Genomic DNA, 17,441 nt, shown 5'->3' on the forward strand with positions numbered 1-17,441 from the left:
CTTTTGCTGCTTTCATAAAATTGCCCTAATTTTATTGATGTTATGCTTAGGGGTGGAAGGATCTGCCCCCTTTGGTTCTCTGGGTTTCTCATTTTTCGAATCTCAAATTCAGCCTCTACAGCTCTTTAACACAGCTCTCCCTCTGGGAGTTCTCACCGTCAGTGACTCTCTGAGGTCTCCAGCAGAGAAGAGGTTCCCCCCCCCCCTCACCAGCTGCCATCTGATCTTTTTAACTGTCTGTACTAGTGATTGAACCTGGGACCATCTGCTTGCAAAGCAGGTGCTCTGTCACCAAGCGACTCTCCCTTCCCAATTTGGGGGGGGGGGGGTCCCAAGGCGCCCTTAACAAGCCAAACATACTGCTTCCTCTGCACCATAGAGCTCAGGGCGTGGGGTGGAAGACTACCTAGTCCCACAAATAGAGGCTGGTGGCCATCAACTAGAGTTGCCATACGTACAGAATCTTCCGGACATACAGTGGTACCTCGGGTTACATACGCTTCAGGTTACAGATGCTTCAGGTTACAGACTCCGCTAACCCAGAAATAGTACCTCGGGTTAAGAACTTTGCCCCAGGATGAGAATGGAAATCGCATGCTGGTGGGGCAGCGACAGCGGGAGGCCCCATTAGCTAAAGTGGTGCTTCAGGTTAAGAACAGTTTCAGGTTAAGAACGGACCTCCAGAACGAATTAAGTACTTAACCCGAGGTATCACTGTATCCGGAATACTGTTGTCTCTAGAGGTGTCTGGGTGAAAATTGGTAAAGTGTCCAGGAAAATCCGGACGCATCCGGTTTTTCCTATTTTCCATAAAAAACGCTCAAAAACAGCAAAATTTTTGCCCCCCAAAGCTCAACAACTTTCCTGCCTGGAATTCACCTAATCATAGAATTGGAAGGGACACCAAGGATCATCTAGTCCAGGCCTAGGCAAACTCGGCTCTCCAGATGTTTTGGGACTACAACTCCCATGATCCCTAGCTAACAGGACCAGTGGTCAGGGATCATGGGAGTTGTAGTCCCAAAAAACATCTGGAGGGCCGAGTTTGCTTATGCCTGATCTAGTCCAACTCCCTGCAGTGCAGTAATCTCAGCAAAACCATCTATGACAGATGGCCATCTGACCTCTGCTTAAAAACCTCCAAGGAAGGAGAGTCCACCACCTCTTGAGGGAGACCATCCCACTGTCAAACAGCTCTTACTTTCAGAAAGTTTTCCCCCCTGATGTTTAGAATCTCCTTTCTTGTGCCTTGAAGCCATTGGTTTGAGTCCTGCCCTCCAGAGCAGGAGAAAACAAACTTGTTGTGTCTTCCATGTGACAGCCCTTGAGATATCCGAAGATGGCTATCTTCAAATATTCCTAAGGCTGTACTTTGCTTTAAACTGTTTTCATGCTGTATAAATTGTTGTGTGACCTGCCCTGGGACCTGTGGGCGAAAGGCAAGTAATAAATCAAATCATTATTATGAGTATTTATAATAAAAATAGCTGAGCATCCGGTTCTCACTGTAGCCAACCAAATGCCCCCATGCAAGCAGGGCCCCTCCGCCCTTGCCATTCCCAGCAACTGGCATTCATTGGCACACTACCTCTGACAGCCTCCGACTTTCTGACAAAGCGTCAGAATCCTCTACATTTTCATTTGTCTGTTTGTGATTTCTTCTGTTTGTCCTGGGTTCTCTACCCACAGGTCCAAGAGATTGTTTTTGTGTACCGCCACTGGGGGTACCCACTGATCACTACTGAATCAGAACAAACATCAGTCAGGATTTCTGCGGGTTGGCGTTTCTTCCGATTCAGCAGTAAGCACTGGGTTTTCCCAGGGAAAGCTGAATAAAATGTGCAGAAAATGTACTCTAAGCAATCTTTTCCCACCAGGCCATCATGCTAAGGGCCTCTTGTGCCGGCACACAGGCCACGAATCTCACTGCCTCTCACCCTAACCTACCTCACAGGGTTGTTGTGGGGATGGCATGAGGAAGGGGAAATCCAGGTATGCCACCTTGAGCTCCTTGGGAGAAAAACGGTGGGATATAATGCAATAAATAATAATGATACTACCAATAAATAATTGCACAAACCTAGATTATACACTTGAATCCCTCCTGCAGGTGATCCCACTCACCAGAGGGATCCTCTGGATGCCAGATGTCTCAGAAGCACACCTTGCGGATCACAACTTGCCTAGCAAGCACCAGATTCTGCCCAGCTGTCTCGTAAGCTATCCCACTTCCAGTCAGCTGCTTGCTGCTGACAGTGTGTTTCACTGCTGGGATTAGACTGAGCACTAAAGAGCTGAGCTGAGGGACCCTGACAGGGGCTGATCAGCTTGTTAGCATACCTATCACTATTGAGCTGGTTAAGTGTGGAGCAGCTGTGGTGGGGGGCATTCAGTGCTCAGCCTCAGCTTGGGCGTTCCTTGCACACATTACAAAACATACCGGAAACTGTCATGGTGCGTTGTAATGTGGGGGCAATCGGTACATGACAAAATGGCCACAAGGGCTTCCCAAACGGCATCCTGCTCAGTTTCTCCAGGGAAGGAGAAACTAGGTTCTATGAGCATGCCTCAGCCCATAATAATAATAATAATTTCTTATTTGTACCCCGTCCATCTGGCTGGGTTTCCCCAGCCACTCTGGGCGGCTTCCAACAGAGATTAAAAATACATTAAAATGTCACACATTAAAAACTTCCCTGAACAGGGCTGCCTTCAGATGTTTTCTAAATGTCAGGTAGTTGTTTATCCCTTTGACATCTGATGGGAGGGCATTCCACAGGGCGGGTGCCACTACCGAGAAGGCCCTCTGCCTGGTTCCCTGTAGCTTTGCTTCTCGCAATGAGGGAACCGCCAGAAGGCCCTCGGCGCTGGACCTCAGTGTCTGGGTAGAATGATGGGGGTGGAGACGCTCCTTCAGGCATACTGGGCCGAGGCCGTTTAGGGCTTTAAAGGTCAACACCAACACTTTGAATTGTGCTTGAAAACGTACTGGGAGCCAATGTAGGTCTTTCAAGACCGGTGTTATGTGGTCCTGGCGGTCGCCCCCAGTCACCAGTCTAGCTGCCGCATTCTGGATTAGTTGTAGTTTCCTCTGTGAGGGCAGATCTGAGATGGAGGAGGAAGAAGAAGTAGGCAGGCATTGCCACTCCCTGGACTGGTGGTAAGCAAGAAGGCAGGCAGGCGAGGGCTGGCTGAGGGCAGACTGAGGTTGGTGGGGCAGTGCCCCATTCACCTAATGGACCCACCTTCACATGTGCCCCTCCATGTACAACAGCTGACCAGACTAGCTGTTGAACCTTACATCAACATCCTCCACTGAACCCAGGAGCAGAAGACAAGCTCTGTCCACTCACCACCCCCTCAGTATCTGTCGCCTAAGGCAGCTGCTTCATCTTGCCTCATGGCTGGGCTGGCCCAGGCCTGGATTGATAGATGACACATCACAGAACAGTAGAGGATATCTGGGGACAATGCTGCAAAGTAGGCTTCTTTTTCTACCAGGATGGGATAAAAGACAAGGAGACATTTTATGAAATTTTATCGGGGAGCGGGGAATGACTTCTGAGAAATTTTGCGTCAGTTCTATACTTAATCTTTTTTTATATATAGAAAGATGATGATGGTGATATTTAGCCCAAAACAAAAAGGCCTTCCAGAGTGGCTTAGAAATGTGACATAGGTGGTCCCCACCCTCAGGCTTGCAAGCTAAAAAATATAGCACAAAAGGAAAAAGACTGGAAGGGAGGCAGAAAACTCTCCTTTGGGATTTCAAGCCACATTATGCCGTATCCATCACAATGGTGGGCATTTCCATAACATTGCCTGCCCAGTCCTGGAAGGCAACCTGAAACTTTTCGTAAAGGATGTTGCAATGTGTCTTGTCTCAGCGATGGCACTGTGCGGCACTGCAAGGGTGCTTCTTACTCAGGAGCAAGGCCATGTTCCACTGGCGCGCTCCACCACATTCCGTAGGTATTAAGTTATTAGTACCAGGATAGTCAAATGCCCTTGTGAATACGCAAGGCTCCCTTGGCACATCATTCCAAGCTTGCAGAAATGTCAGAGGGCTTTGCAAACTGGGAATTAATCTTCCCTCCGTCCCCCACTCTGCCATCCCCAATCTGATCTGATCTTGGCAGTGTCAGCCCCCCCCCCCCATGGTTCCCAGCTATGACGTGCGAGAGAGTTTGGCATCCTTGTTCTGACAGCTGCACAAACAGCCAGACCCTCACTATTCCCTCTTTCAACCTGCTGGGGAAGTTTCCAGCCTCCATCCTCTTTCTGCCAAAGGTGTGATGTACAAGTGGAATCAGCACTTGCTTCACATATCGGCCTTGCAAGGTATAAGCACGCTAAGTTGGCACTCTTCACCAGCAAAAGGTGCAGAGAATGTCCTCTGAGCAATCTTTTCCCATCATGACATCATGCTAAGGGCATCTGTACGGCATCCAAGGAAAGTCAGCCTCAGTTCTTGCCCTGCAGCTTTGTCTGCTGTCCAGTCTCTGCAAATAGCACATGAGGTTTTTAAAGCCATCCCTGCACTGAATTGCTTCATGCTGCAAGCAGCCGCGTGGGGATGTGCGTATCTTGCAGGAGAGTGTTTAGACGTGCAACCAAAATGATCAAGGGGATGGAGGGACGTTCCTATGAGGAAAGGTGGTAGCATTTTGGACTTCTAGGTTTGGAGATAAAGCAAGAAAGAGGGGACTTGACAGAAGTGTATTAAAATTATGCATGTCATGGAGAAAGTGAAACACTAGAACTCATGGACAGCCAATGAAGCTGAATGTTGGAAGTTTCAGGACAGACAATAGAAAGCCCTTCTCCAGGCAGTGCTTAGTTAACTTGTTCCCACAAAGGGTAGTGATGGTCACCAACCTGGATGGCTTTAAGAGAGGATTGGACAATGGCTATCAATGGCTACTAGGCATAATAGCTATGCAGTCGGTGTTAGGATATTCCGGTGTCCTACATGCCAGGACATGAAATTCCTGCAGAACTGTTGTCTATGCTTGTTAACAGAGAACAACTTAAGGTTTATGTACAGCGGTTGCAGTTGGGGTAAAACACAGGTGATACAGGTTACACGGAAAGGGGGAGGATGTTAGGATATTCCGTTCCACCTTAAGTACAGGCATCATTGTTGTGTGTCACATGCCTGTTTACACTCCAGCACAGCTTGCTGGGAACTTCCATTTGTGTATAGCTTTTGCTTCTGCTTCTTGCTTTGGACACAAAGGGGGTCGGACATGTCCTGCTGTACGCTGAATAAACTGCTTGTAAATATGCTCACACAGCCGTCTCCCTGCCACTTCTGTTGCGCAGCGTTATTTACTCTGCTGAGTGTGGGTGCCCAGCTTCTGAAGCTAGGGTTGCAGTTTCATGCTGATCCAAGGACTGGAGATCGCCCGACAGACCGGCCAGTGGGCTGGGGCCTGCCAATTGCCCCCGATTCCTTGGCTGCATCCCAACAGTCGGAGGCAATGCTGCTTCTGAACACCCATTGCTGGAAGCCACAGGAGGTGAGAGTGTGCTTGTGCTCAGGCCCTGCTTTTGGACTTCCCACCGGTTGGCCACTGTGGGAACAGGATGCTGGAGTAGATAGGCCCCTGGTCTGATCCAGCAGGCTCTTATTATGTTCTTATGCGTGATGGCACATGGAAATGGCACCAGGGTCAGGGAGACGGCTAGGCTGAAACCCTTCTGACATGTTCTCTTGTGTGTTTCACCACATTGCAAAAAGCAAGTCCACAAGATAAACCTTTCAAAAAATGCAACCTGGGCACTGCATGCAAATGAGCCATTTCCGGTCTTCTCCATTCCTAGGTTTCCATGCCTGCCATGACCTAATGGAGAGTTGGCTTCCCACCTTGCTTCTCCTTCGAGACTACGAGATCCCCTCGCTCTTCACCGTGTACAGGTAAACAGGCAGGTTCTCCTCTACTTCTTCTCCCACACCTGTTCTCCATTGCTGGTGGCAAGGGCCAAACGAGACAATGAGTAAGCAGAGGTTGGATGCCCATCTGTCAGGGATGCTTTAGCTGAGATTCCTGCATTGCAGGGGGTTGGACTAGATGACCCTTGGGGTCTCTTCCAACTCTTAAGATTCTATGATTCTATCTGGTGCTGGGGGCTAAAGTGGGCAGATGTAACTTACCTTCACAAAGCAGGCTGCATTCACAGGGACATAGGAAGCTGCCTCATGTTGGCTCAGGCTACTGGCCTCTTTAGCTCCATACTGCCTACGCTGACTGGCAGTGACTCTTAGGGGTTCAGGCAAGAATCATTCCCAGCCTTACCTGGAGATGCCTGGGATTGAACCTGGGCAAGGCTGATGTGCTAACCACAGAATCACAGGCCTTCCACTTTTCTATTCTCCTTCCAGGACATTTTGACATTTGCTGCTGCATTAGGAATGTGCAGGTGAGGCTGCATAGCATTCAAACAGACTAGGAAGGAGGAGGCATAAGAGGAATGGCTAGGGGGCTGTTGCAGCTGCCTCCCAACATCTACCGCCTGAGGCATTTGCCTCATTTTGTCCAATAGTGGGGATGGCCCTGAACTCATTGAGTTATAAGAAGCTACACAGAAATTGGGAACCGGAGCCTTCTCTTTTCAGTTTCCTAGGACTGTCCCCAAACCCATTGTGGTCCCATTAGGGCAGAATGCCCAGGAAGCCAAATCAATATTGGCATTCTGTCGACTTTTGAGTATCTGTTTGCACACATATTCCTTTGATCTCTTCCCAAGCCTCCTGTTTCAATTGCTGTGTTGTTTTATTGCCTGCTTTAATTATGTAAGTGTGTATGCATTTTTATCTTTATTCAATTTTCAATATAACAAGATACATACTTACATTAAAACAAGGTGGGGGGGGAGGAAGATTCATAAATACATACCTAAAAGGAAGGAATGAGAAAAATTCACGAACGTGGAAAATCCATTGTTTTGATGGGATTGTGTATTTTAATCATGGATGTTTATATATTAATATTTCTGTAAATTGGATTTTATGTATTAGAAGCCTACAATTATCTTCATTAATTTTATTATGACATTTATACCCCATCTTTCCTCCAAGGAACTCAAGGTTGCATACATAATTCTCCTTTTTCTATCCTCAAAACCACCCTGTTGAGGTAGGCTAGGTTGAAAGGCAGTGATCAAGCAACCCTGAACCCCAGGTCCTAGTCTAACACTCTAATCACTACTCTATGCCACCTCTATTCAGTGGATGCTAATGAAGTCCAGGCAAGGTTGTGTTAAAGCATGTGTTATTTCACACTTTCCAGTACATTTTTCTGTTGCTTTCATTGCAAAAAGTCTGATCTTTTGAGGAAATGGGTTTGCTGTGCAAAACCTCCCCATCCATTATAACAGCACAACTATCATGGGCCGATACGTGATTGAGTTCCACCCCAAAATAGTGACTATCTAGATGCACTTGAAAAACCATTCAGGGTCTAAAATGACCCAGCCACTGCTAACTGAAAATGAGCTAGCAGCACTAACCAAAACCCCTTCCTTCTTTCCCCCAGTGAACAGGAAATGAAGAATTCGCTCAAGATCTTGATGGAGCTAGAGACCCAGATCACAGGCTGTGGGGCCAACCCCTTCGCCTCCCTCAAACCAGAACAGGCCTACTCAAATCCCAATAAGCCGCCTGTCTACTGCAACTCCCACTACATGATGTTTCGGGGGCTGTCTGCTCCCCCAGATGAACTGGACATAGGAGAGCTGGATGGGGGTGAAGAGGAGCGAGATTAGATGGGGAAGCTTAGAGCAAGTGACCTCCTAACTGAAGGCAGCAGAGGCTTATTCGTTTCCCCACATCTGTTCAACCACTTGCTTGGAGCAGACAGAGATGTCAGGAACGCAAGTGGCTGTTTTGTGTGCGTGCTCATTCTCTGTCCTTGCAGCTGAAGGGCAGATTCCAAAGGTAGCAAATAGGGAAGGACCGTAGCTCAGTAGGGAAGCACCTGCTTTGCATGCAGGAGTCCCCAGTGTAGGATTGGGGGATATCCCAGCCTGAAACCCCAGAGAGCTGCTCTGAGGCCGTGGATGTTGGCTCTCCCGAACTGGAACTCCCATCGACCCCAGAAACCATGAAGCTACCAGCCATGATGTCTGTGCTCTGCCTCAGAGGTTGGACGCAGTAATGCATCTTGAGTACCAGTTGCTGGAAAACACAGGAGTGAGTGCTCTTGTGCTTGGGTGTCACTTGTGGGTTTCCCTCCAGGCATGTGGCTGGCCTCTGCAAGACCAGGATGCTGGACCAGATGAGCCTTTGGCCTGATCCAGCAGGCTCTACCTATGGGCTCCATGATTGGAGGCTGAAGAGCTTTGGGATACCAGTTGCTGGAAATTGCAGGAAGAAAGTGTGCTGTTGCACTCAGATCCTGCCTCCTAGCTTCCGTCCCACAGGCATCTGGGGGGTGGGGCACTGTGAGACCAGGATGCTGGACTAGATGGGACATTGGCCTGATCCAGCAGGCTCTTCTTAAGTTCTTAAGCATGGCCAATGCCCTGCGGACCTGCTGATTTTCAAAAGCAAAGCCACGGACTCCCCACTTTTGAAAATGTTGGTATCTTTGTGGTAGTTTTTGTTATGTGAATGGTGCCACAGCACCCTCCAACATGTCCCAGCGCAAAACGAGACTGTGCTCCCACGCGAGTCACATGACCAGTTCAAGGATACGGCATCCATTTTTGGGTGCCACAATCTCAAGCGTTTTGGGGCACTGTGCTTGTTCAGGAGAGCACAACCCTCCCAAAGCAGGATGTCCTGAAAAATTGACAGGTATGTGCTACGGACCCCCTGGGTAGGTTATGCAAACCAACAATTGGAAGATAGGTAGCCGTGTTGGTCTGCCATAGTCAAAATAAAAAATTCCTTCCAGTAGCACCTTAAAGACCAACTAAGTTAGTTCTTGGTATGAGCTTTCGTGTGCATGCACACTTATCTGAAGAAGTGTGCATGCACACGAAAGCTCATACCAAGAACTAACTTAGTTGGTCTTTAAGGTGCTACTGGAAGGAATTTTTTATTTCAACAATTGGAAGCCACTGGTTTGGACCATACTGAGCAAGATGAACCAATGGCCAGCCATGTATCAGTTGAACTGACAGCTAGTCCCATCCCATAAGAAGTTGACACAGACATGGGATCATGTCACTGGTATCTCCAGCTCAGCAGCTCTCCAGGGTTTCAGGTAGGAGTTTTTACCAACCATTTTCTGGAAGTGCCCAACTTCTGCATGCCAAGCAGATGCACCACCTGAGCCATGGCATATCTAGCCAACTTTTAGTCAAGCAGAAATAAATAAGAAGGGAGAGGACTGTTTGTGAACATGGAGGGTGGGGGGAGGACCCCAAGATGCACCCCCCCAAAAAAACCCTGATCTCGTGCTGCCTTTTACTAAAAATAAACCTGCACACTATTCAAATTTCCCATCAAGTATTCCTGCCATGGGGACGCGGTTGCGCTGTGTGTAAAAGCCTCAGTGCCTAGGACTTGCCCTGCGGCGGGGTGCGCTCCCATCATTCGGTCCCAGTGCCTGCCAATCTAGCAGTTCAAAAGCACCCCCAGGTGCAAGTAGATAAATAGGGACCGCTTACTGGCGGGAAGGTAAACGGCGTTTCCGTGTGCTGCGCTGGTTCACCAGATGCAGCTTTGTCACGCTGGCCACGTGACCCGGAAGTGTCTCCGGACAGCGCTGGCCCCCGGCCTCTTAAGTGAGATGGGCGCACAACCCTAGAGCCAGACACGACTGGCCCGTACGGGCAGGGGTACCTTTACCTTTATTCCTGCCTTCTTACTTACAGCCAGCCCAGGTGGTGGAAGCCCTGGCTGTCAGCTTCTTCATCCTCTTTAGGCTCAGTGTTAACCCTGGTAGAACTCGGCAGAGAGGAGGCGGAATGGGGATGAAACTAGAATTAGTTGGCTCTGCCTGTCAATGGCTCTGGTGCCACCTACTGTTGGCCTCCTGCCACCACTGATTTTATACGACACCCCTTTAGTGTAAGTCCAGAGGTTTTACAAATGATGCCTGGAAATGTTTCCCAAACAGTGTGGGCAGACACCCAAAGCTGTATGAAAGGTCGCTCAAGAGAGCCAGAGCAAGAGCAGTAAGAACCCAGGGGGTGGAAGTGTAATAAATAAAATACAAATCCGGTATGATTGCCAACATCATGTTGACCCCTGCTGAGCCAGTTGCACAAGCACAAGGATGGTTTTCCCATGAGAAACTGTTTTATCACTCAATTGTTTTTTAAAAAATAAAGCATAACAGAATGGCTCCTACACAGATCACAAATTATCTACATAGGATTTTCCCATACACACCAATTTCCTCCTATTCCCGGGCCCATGGAATTCAGGGAGCCTCTCAGCTTATACACTGGATGAGAACAGGCCCTGATCCATGTTTGCCACCCGGGTTCTCAAAAGGCCCAGAAACACAAGGGTGTTCCATGCATTCTCAGACACTTCCCCGCCAAAATCTGGGTGAGAGATGGCTGATGGGGCTGCAGTCCTAGTTCCCCATATTTCAGCACACATAAAAAGTGTAAGCATAGTTCATAGATGGCTAACTAAAATACATATTGCTGGATCATCTTTCTGTGCCATCTATTCTTCCTGGGAGCTTGGATGGATCTTAGGGGTCAGAATCCCACCCAAGCAACACTTCAAAACTTGTTTGACCTCGATAATGTGCATCAAACACCAGTCCATGTTTCTCAACTGGCAACCCTGAACCACACGGCAAGCTTTCTGAGGAAGTTTTTCTCGAGGTCTGTTTGGTCCCTCCAAAGCGCTTCCATCAAAAAGGGTGAGGATCCAGCAATTTCTGTGCATTCAGAGGCAAAATGTAGCAGCTGGGATGGCAGTCTGGGAATCAAAGGGACCAACCACAAAAGAAGCTAGGAGCCGATGCCTACACTCAAAAAGGGCAGCAGTTCCGTTCTGCGACAGAAAGCAGTGCAAATTCCAGTAAGGATGCTTGTACATTGAGGTTCGGAGAGCACATTAAGACTTGAGAGGCTGACATCTGAGGAATCTGTGGCACCGCCTTGAAGCCCCCTTCCAGACGGGGGCTGCACTTCTGGTTTTCTGCAAGGCAAAAAAGTTGGACGCTGGTGATGGCAGGAGAGTTGGCAGGCGATGGCCTCTGAGTTTCAGTTGCTGAAAAGAGGGGAGACGGCTGTTGTGCTTGGGTCCCGTTTGTAGGCTTCCCAAATGTGTTTAGTTGGCCTCTGGGAGAACAAGAGGCAGGAATAGATGGGCTATGGGCCGGATCCAGCAAGGCGCTTCCTACGCTCACATTAAATTTATGGGCAGGACCAGAGGCGAAAGAAGGTAAGGCTCATCCCTTTTTGGGGAGCCTTCCAAGAGCCACATGGGCAACTTTTCCTGGAGGATAAGGCTATTCATGGAGAATAGGACCATCAATGGCTATCAGCCAATATAGACATGTCCTACCTGTGCTGTCAGGGGCTTCTCACAGCCACAACAAAGACGGGATGCTGGACCAGATGGGCCTTTGGCCTGATCCTGCAGGGCTCCATTTATGTGCATGGCCTGGCTGTGGCTGATGGACGCTGAGGGCACTGATGCTTCCCACCTCCCATGAGGAGGGGATTCTGCAGACATTTGTTGCAGTAGTGGGAATGGTCCCTGTTCCAAAGGCACAGAGGAAGAGGTCTGGGGGCCACTGTGTGAGGGAGGCAGAAGGGCTGGAAAAATCTTACTAATTTAAGACACGTAGGGAAGCTAGAAACTGCCTTAGGGTAAGTCAGACCATTGGTCCATCTCGCCCAGTATTGTCCACACTAAGCGGCAGCAGCTCTCCAGGGTTTCAGGAAGCCTGTGCTCTCCCTCTGAGCATTTGTCTCCCATTGATCCGTGCAGCTCAGTATTGTCTATGCTAATCTTTGACAACCTGGTACCCTCCAGATATTTTGGACTGCAACTTTCATCAGCCAGCATTGCCATACCAGTTGCTAGAAACCCAGCTGCTTGAATTCTGCTTGCAGGTTTCTTACAGGCATCTTTCTGGCCGCTGTGAGAATAGGATGCTGGACTAGATGGGCCACTCGCCTGGTCCAGCAGGCTCTCCTTATGTTCTTATGGGAACTGTAGTCCAAAACAACTGGAGGACCTTAGGATAGGGAAAGCAGGTCTACACTGACCGGCAGCAGTTCTCTTGGGTCTTAAGATGGGGGTCTTTCCTAGCCCTACCTGGAGATGCTGGTGATTGAGCCTGTGCCCTTCTGCTCTTAATCCTTTATGCCAGTGTAAACAGATTTGATTAATTTGTTCTCCTTTTGCTAGCCGCAAGGCACTGGGTGAGAGCTCCAAAAGCAGCAATCCTGGCTACCTAGCAGTCCTGCTCAGTCCCAGCTTCAAAAAACATTACCAGGTATTGCCTATACAGTAATTTCAAGTTGCTCTCTGTAGCCACAGGGACTAGAAGCTTGTTTTATAGCAGCCCCCAGAATGGAGATCTTTAGCATGCACAATGCTGAGCCTTGCTATCAAATTCTGGATGAGGGTGGTGTGGAAAGTATTGGCAGGTTTGCTCTCCAGCCTAGCTGGATATTGGCACATTCTGAATAAACGGGGGGACAAATAACAGGAAATCCTATTCAGAAAAGGCCTGTCTGTGTTACAAAGAACACTGTTAATCAGTGTAAAGGCCCCTCCAGACATCCTTTATATTGTGCATTTACCAATATTTGTGCTCACAATGGTACCAGGGCAGATATGTGCAATCCTGTTTGCACCTACTAAAGATTCAGGGCAGAAATCCTGCAACTTTTTATATACCACTAATGTTCCAGTATTTTTCAGAGGTGGTGGTGGTTCTTGCTTTGTTGTACTAGAGAACAAGAGCTGCCCGTCCAGGTGTCATAGAAGTGATAACCTTTGGAAAGCATCACAGAACAGATAATAAAGTGGAACAAAGTGTGGACACCCCAGGATAAATCCACCATGAACGCACTATGATTGTGTCAATGACACACTGCAGAAAACCTCTGCATAAAACAACCAAAACAACCCTCAGTCTGGAGGGGTCCTTATTCCACTGATGATTCTTAAGACTCTAGTTGTCCCAGCACACAGACCTCAATGGCAGGGATTGAACCTGGGACCTTCTGCTTGCAAAGCAGATGCTTTGCCCCTGAGCTATGACCCCTGCTACCACGGAAGTCCCCTTTCGTGACTGCTGAGCTGGTGGGAGACAAGCAATCCAGGCCTACCCACTCCGCTGAGTCCCAAAGGAACTTAAGATGGCGCAGTAAATTTCACTCAACATTTCTGCAAGCGAGGAAAAGCTCAGGATGTGTGTGTCTGGACCAGGGTGGGTGTGTTATTCTGCAATACAGGAATATCACAAGTGCCCCAGGTCAAACAAGGGAAAAGTCAGAGAATCCCTGCCACGTTTGGATGGACGCCAGCCAGAACAAGTCAGAAAGGTTTACTTTTCAGGAGAGCTGCCGAAATCCGGGGAAGGGAGTGGCGGGCCACAAGTCGTAGGCCTTTCCTCAGTCCAGCAGGTGGGTGTTGCCCAATTCAGGACAAGGAGAAACTCAGAAAGGTCATTTAAAAAACCAAAAAAACCCACACATAAATAATTTCTTTTAAAAAACCAGACGAAAGCAAGGTATATGCCTTCCTGTGTAAATGAAGTGGGGGGGGGGGCAAGTCTCTTTGACGAAGGAAGGCATGGGGAATCAGGAGCTGGGGTGAGCCTTGTGGGGCCAGGCGTCACTCTGCGTTGGCACGCTCCCTCAGGACCGGCAGAGAGAGCATCTCTGGGGCAGATTTCTTCCGCGGTCTGTCCTTGGGCACACTGAGGAAGTCTGGCGCATCGCCGCTGAGGGGAGTGGAAGGGGCACTCTGGGTGTTGGGGGGCAGGCGCATTCCGCTGAGGGTGAAGGTGGGCTCCGCCATGCCGACAATCTCGTTGGTCGCCTCCTGGGTTTCCTTCTCGTACAGGCGCACCTCGTCCATCGTCATCCCTGTGGGAAGAAAAGGTGGAGGGAGGCTTTCTGAGAAGAGGTTGAGGTTGGTGGGGAGGGGGGGGCGCTTGCTGCCTCTCTTTGGGTTAGGCCCGAGCGGCTGCCTCTCCTCCCCCAGGGCACCACTCGCCTCTCTCTGGAGCCTTAGCTTCCCCTCCATCCCCAGGTGCAAAAGCGTGGTATAGTGGATAGAGTGTCAGACAAGAACTTGGGAGAGCAAGGTTCCAATGAAGATCACTGGGGGACCTAGGGTAGGTCCCCTGTCTCTCAGCCTACCACACAGGGTTGTTGTGAGGGGGAAAATGGAGAGCGGGAGAACAATAAAAGACCACCTTAAGTTATTTGGAATACTAGTGGGATAGAAATTGTAATACTAATCTGCCCTTCACCCTGAGGAGGACTTATAACAATTATTATTATTCATTCATTCAGCCTTTATTGGCATAGCATTATTCTTATTTGTAATAATGTACAATTACTGTATCACCACTGAGTACAGCTCACTATTGTATCACTGATAACCCTTAAACATAAAGTTGAATATTTGTTTTTGAAAGCCCAAATCTAAATCAAGTGTAATTTAAAATAAAAACAATGATTACAATAATAAAATCACCACTGTCATAACAATGAACATATCACACTCAATTCTGGGCAGTGGATCAATTTTATTTATTTACTGAATTTATATTCTGCCGTATACCCAGAGGTCTCAGGATAGTTCACAGACCAATCCATCCATCCATCCCTTCTGGAAGCAGAGGACTCAGATTCAAATCCAGGCCAGCGGGTTACCCCCTTTCCCTCCCTTTCTGAGAGCAGCGGGAAACCACTAGTGAGATACTCCATTCCACTCGCCATCCCACCCAACACAGGTGCTCGAACTTTCCTGGGCTGGTATTGTTGATGCTCCTTATATGCTTTCTCCTCTCTTTCTTTCCTCCATTTGTGCGTATACTTCGGAAAACCTTGCCATTCCCCAAGTACAAGGATCCCTGTCCCTATTGCACTGCATGCTGCTGTGTTTGCTAGGTAAGGATTGGCACTCTGAATGGAATTCCCCCTTCCATTCAGGTTGGCTGGTGACCCAGCATTCCTGCACATCTATCGGGGAAAGCCATGAAGTCAGTTTAATGCTCATCACAGGAACAATTGGTAGCTGCCTTGGACAGAATCATACCATTGGTCCATCTGGCTTAATATGGCCTACACTGAGTAGCAATGGCTCTCCAGGATTTCAGACGGAGGTGTCTCCCAGCCCTACCTGGAGACGCCCAGGACTGAACCTGAGAGTTCTGCATGTAAAGCAGATGCTCTGCCCCTAAGCTACAGCCCTTTCCCAACATGCTCCAGACACCCTTTGCACTGCTGCTGCTGCTGCTCTCATGCATCTTGGGCACAGAAAAGGCATAGCTGGGTCTGCAAAGGACAGGGGAGCCTTAGCAGAAATAGGGCTGGGACCTGCTATGCCGAGATCCAGGAGAAGAAAGGAAAGACCAAAAGGCAAAAACAAAACATATACATACAAAACGGGAGTCCTGGGCAGGGCTGGCCAGGTGGGGCGTTAAGGGTCCTGGGTGCTGAAGTTTTTATTTGTGGCCACGTGCATCTGAGTCTCGAAGGCACGAACCTCTTCCAGGGACATGTCTGTAACACGCAGAGATGCTCTCAAAGCTCGGTAAAGCAAGCCGGGCTCGGCGGAAGGAGGCACAGGAAACCCTGGTGCTGCGAGGGCCGCATCTCCGCTCTTTTCAGAGAGACAACGGGCCGGTCCCAAATGCACCACCAACTGCAATGGTGTCTGTGGACAGGATTTCTCCTTCTTGCTGTGGGGAGCACATTTGGCCCCTTGGCCCTAACCCCACCCAACGGAAAATGGGCTGTGCAGGATGAGATCAAATCCTGCCCTCTAAACAGAGCCTGGCCATCTGCTCGGGGTAAGAGAGGTGCAAAATGTGGCGACTCAGTTCAGGGGGCCTTTCCCAGATGTCTGCCAAGCGATGATCTGTACGCTGAGACGACGTGGGTTAAGGAACCCTTCTCTCTCAGGAGCAGAACTATCACAGCACAGATCATCAGAAAAGGGGGAGGTTGAAGGCGAAAAGGGATGAGAAAGCCCTGAGCAGCAGTGGAGGGCAGAGTTGTTAGTACCATTATGCAGGAGACAGAGAAGGGGGGGGGGGGAAGCTACCAGGATCCCTAACAGGAAGGGCACAGGAAGTTGTTTTACGCAGAAGCCAATGACCCATTTAGTCCAGTCCTGTCAAGCTGCAGCTTGATCAGCACTCGTCTCTCCATCTTGTCGGCAGCCTCCTTCGCTGGCCACAGCTAATTTGGGTCACACTACACAGAGCTTAGGAGGCAGCTCATGGAGCACAACTGCCTTCCTCTTGAAAAGCAGCTACAATCTTAAAATTGTTCAGAATTATCGATGGGGAGCACAATCCAAAGCCCTAACAAAAATCTCAGCTTGCATTAAATGACTCCAGAAATGCACCAAGTTTCCAACCCACCTGCAAAGTGAGGCCCAAAAATGTGCCCCGTTTGGTGGAATCTCAGAAAATAATGAGAGCAAAACAAACGTTTCCTTGGCCAGGATGGTTTTTCTGCGGTAGTTCGTTGCTCCAATCCCTATGTAATTTAACTAAACTTTGTGAATTATGCCCTATGTGCTTAAATCCAAATAAATTAAGCAACCACGAATGTTAAAATGTATTTTAAACAATGAAAACAACATCGAGTGTATTTGGCGCTTTGGCTTTGTTATCTATCCTCTGCATAAGTTTCCAAGTTCTAGTGCCGCATTCTGCCAGCAGGTGGTGCTACAAGCGAACAGGCACTCTTCCTGAAACCTTCTGCACAGACACTGGTGGTTTCTTCCCAGCTATTCTGTTTGGTGCACTGCTCTCTCACCTCAGGTGCTTATAAGAACATAAGAAGAAACCTGATCAATCAGGCCGAAGGCCCATTTGGTCCTCCCTCCTGTCCTTTGCCTCTGCCTCAGTATGCCAGAGCACTGTTCCAGCTCTCCAGGGTTTCAGGCAGGGGTCTCTCCCAGACCTGCCTGGAGAAGCCAGGGACCGATACTGGTACATTTTGCATAGCACTAAGCCACAGCCCTCCCCGCCCCAAAGTCTCCTTTAGCTGTTGCATTTGTTTCTGCAAAATGCTAGTTGCTTTGTGCTTCCTTTCAGAAGGACCAGTGGAGTGCAAATAAAATGAGGATGGCAGATGATGAAATAAATGAGAATATAAGAACGCAAGAGCAGCCTGATGGACCAATGGTCCAGCATCCTGTTCTCACAAGGGCCACCCAGATGCCTGTGGACCGGAGCTCAAGAACACTTTCCCCTCCTGCGGTTTCCAGCAATTGGCATTCAGTAGCATTACTGCCTCCGACCGTAGAGGCAGAACGC

The 17,441-nt window shown here is 48.9% G+C and overlaps 2 protein-coding genes across 2 annotated transcripts in view; one reads left to right on the forward strand and one right to left on the reverse strand.

Moving 5' to 3' along the window:
• The window catches only part of MSS51 (MSS51 mitochondrial translational activator), a 28,012-nt gene extending 13,375 nt beyond the window's left edge, over positions 1-14,637 (forward strand). The window contains exons 6-8 of the mRNA XM_083473799.1: positions 5,827-5,920; positions 7,539-8,854; positions 9,064-14,637. Coding sequence (XP_083329925.1) covers positions 5,827-5,920; positions 7,539-7,767 — 323 coding nt within the window. The 3' untranslated portion in view covers positions 7,768-8,854; positions 9,064-14,637. The remainder of the gene's footprint in view (positions 1-5,826; positions 5,921-7,538; positions 8,855-9,063) is intronic.
• LOC310692719 (cytoplasmic phosphatidylinositol transfer protein 1-like) overlaps positions 10,234-17,441 on the reverse strand; it is a 47,653-nt gene continuing 40,445 nt past the window's right edge. The window contains exon 10 of the mRNA XM_083473909.1: positions 10,234-14,025. Coding sequence (XP_083330035.1) covers positions 13,772-14,025 — 254 coding nt within the window. The 3' untranslated portion in view covers positions 10,234-13,771. The remainder of the gene's footprint in view (positions 14,026-17,441) is intronic.

The sequence above is a fragment of the Podarcis liolepis genome, assembly GCF_965112155.1.
Source record: "Podarcis liolepis genome assembly, chromosome: 14".
Classification (NCBI taxonomy): Eukaryota; Metazoa; Chordata; class Lepidosauria; order Squamata; family Lacertidae; genus Podarcis; species Podarcis liolepis.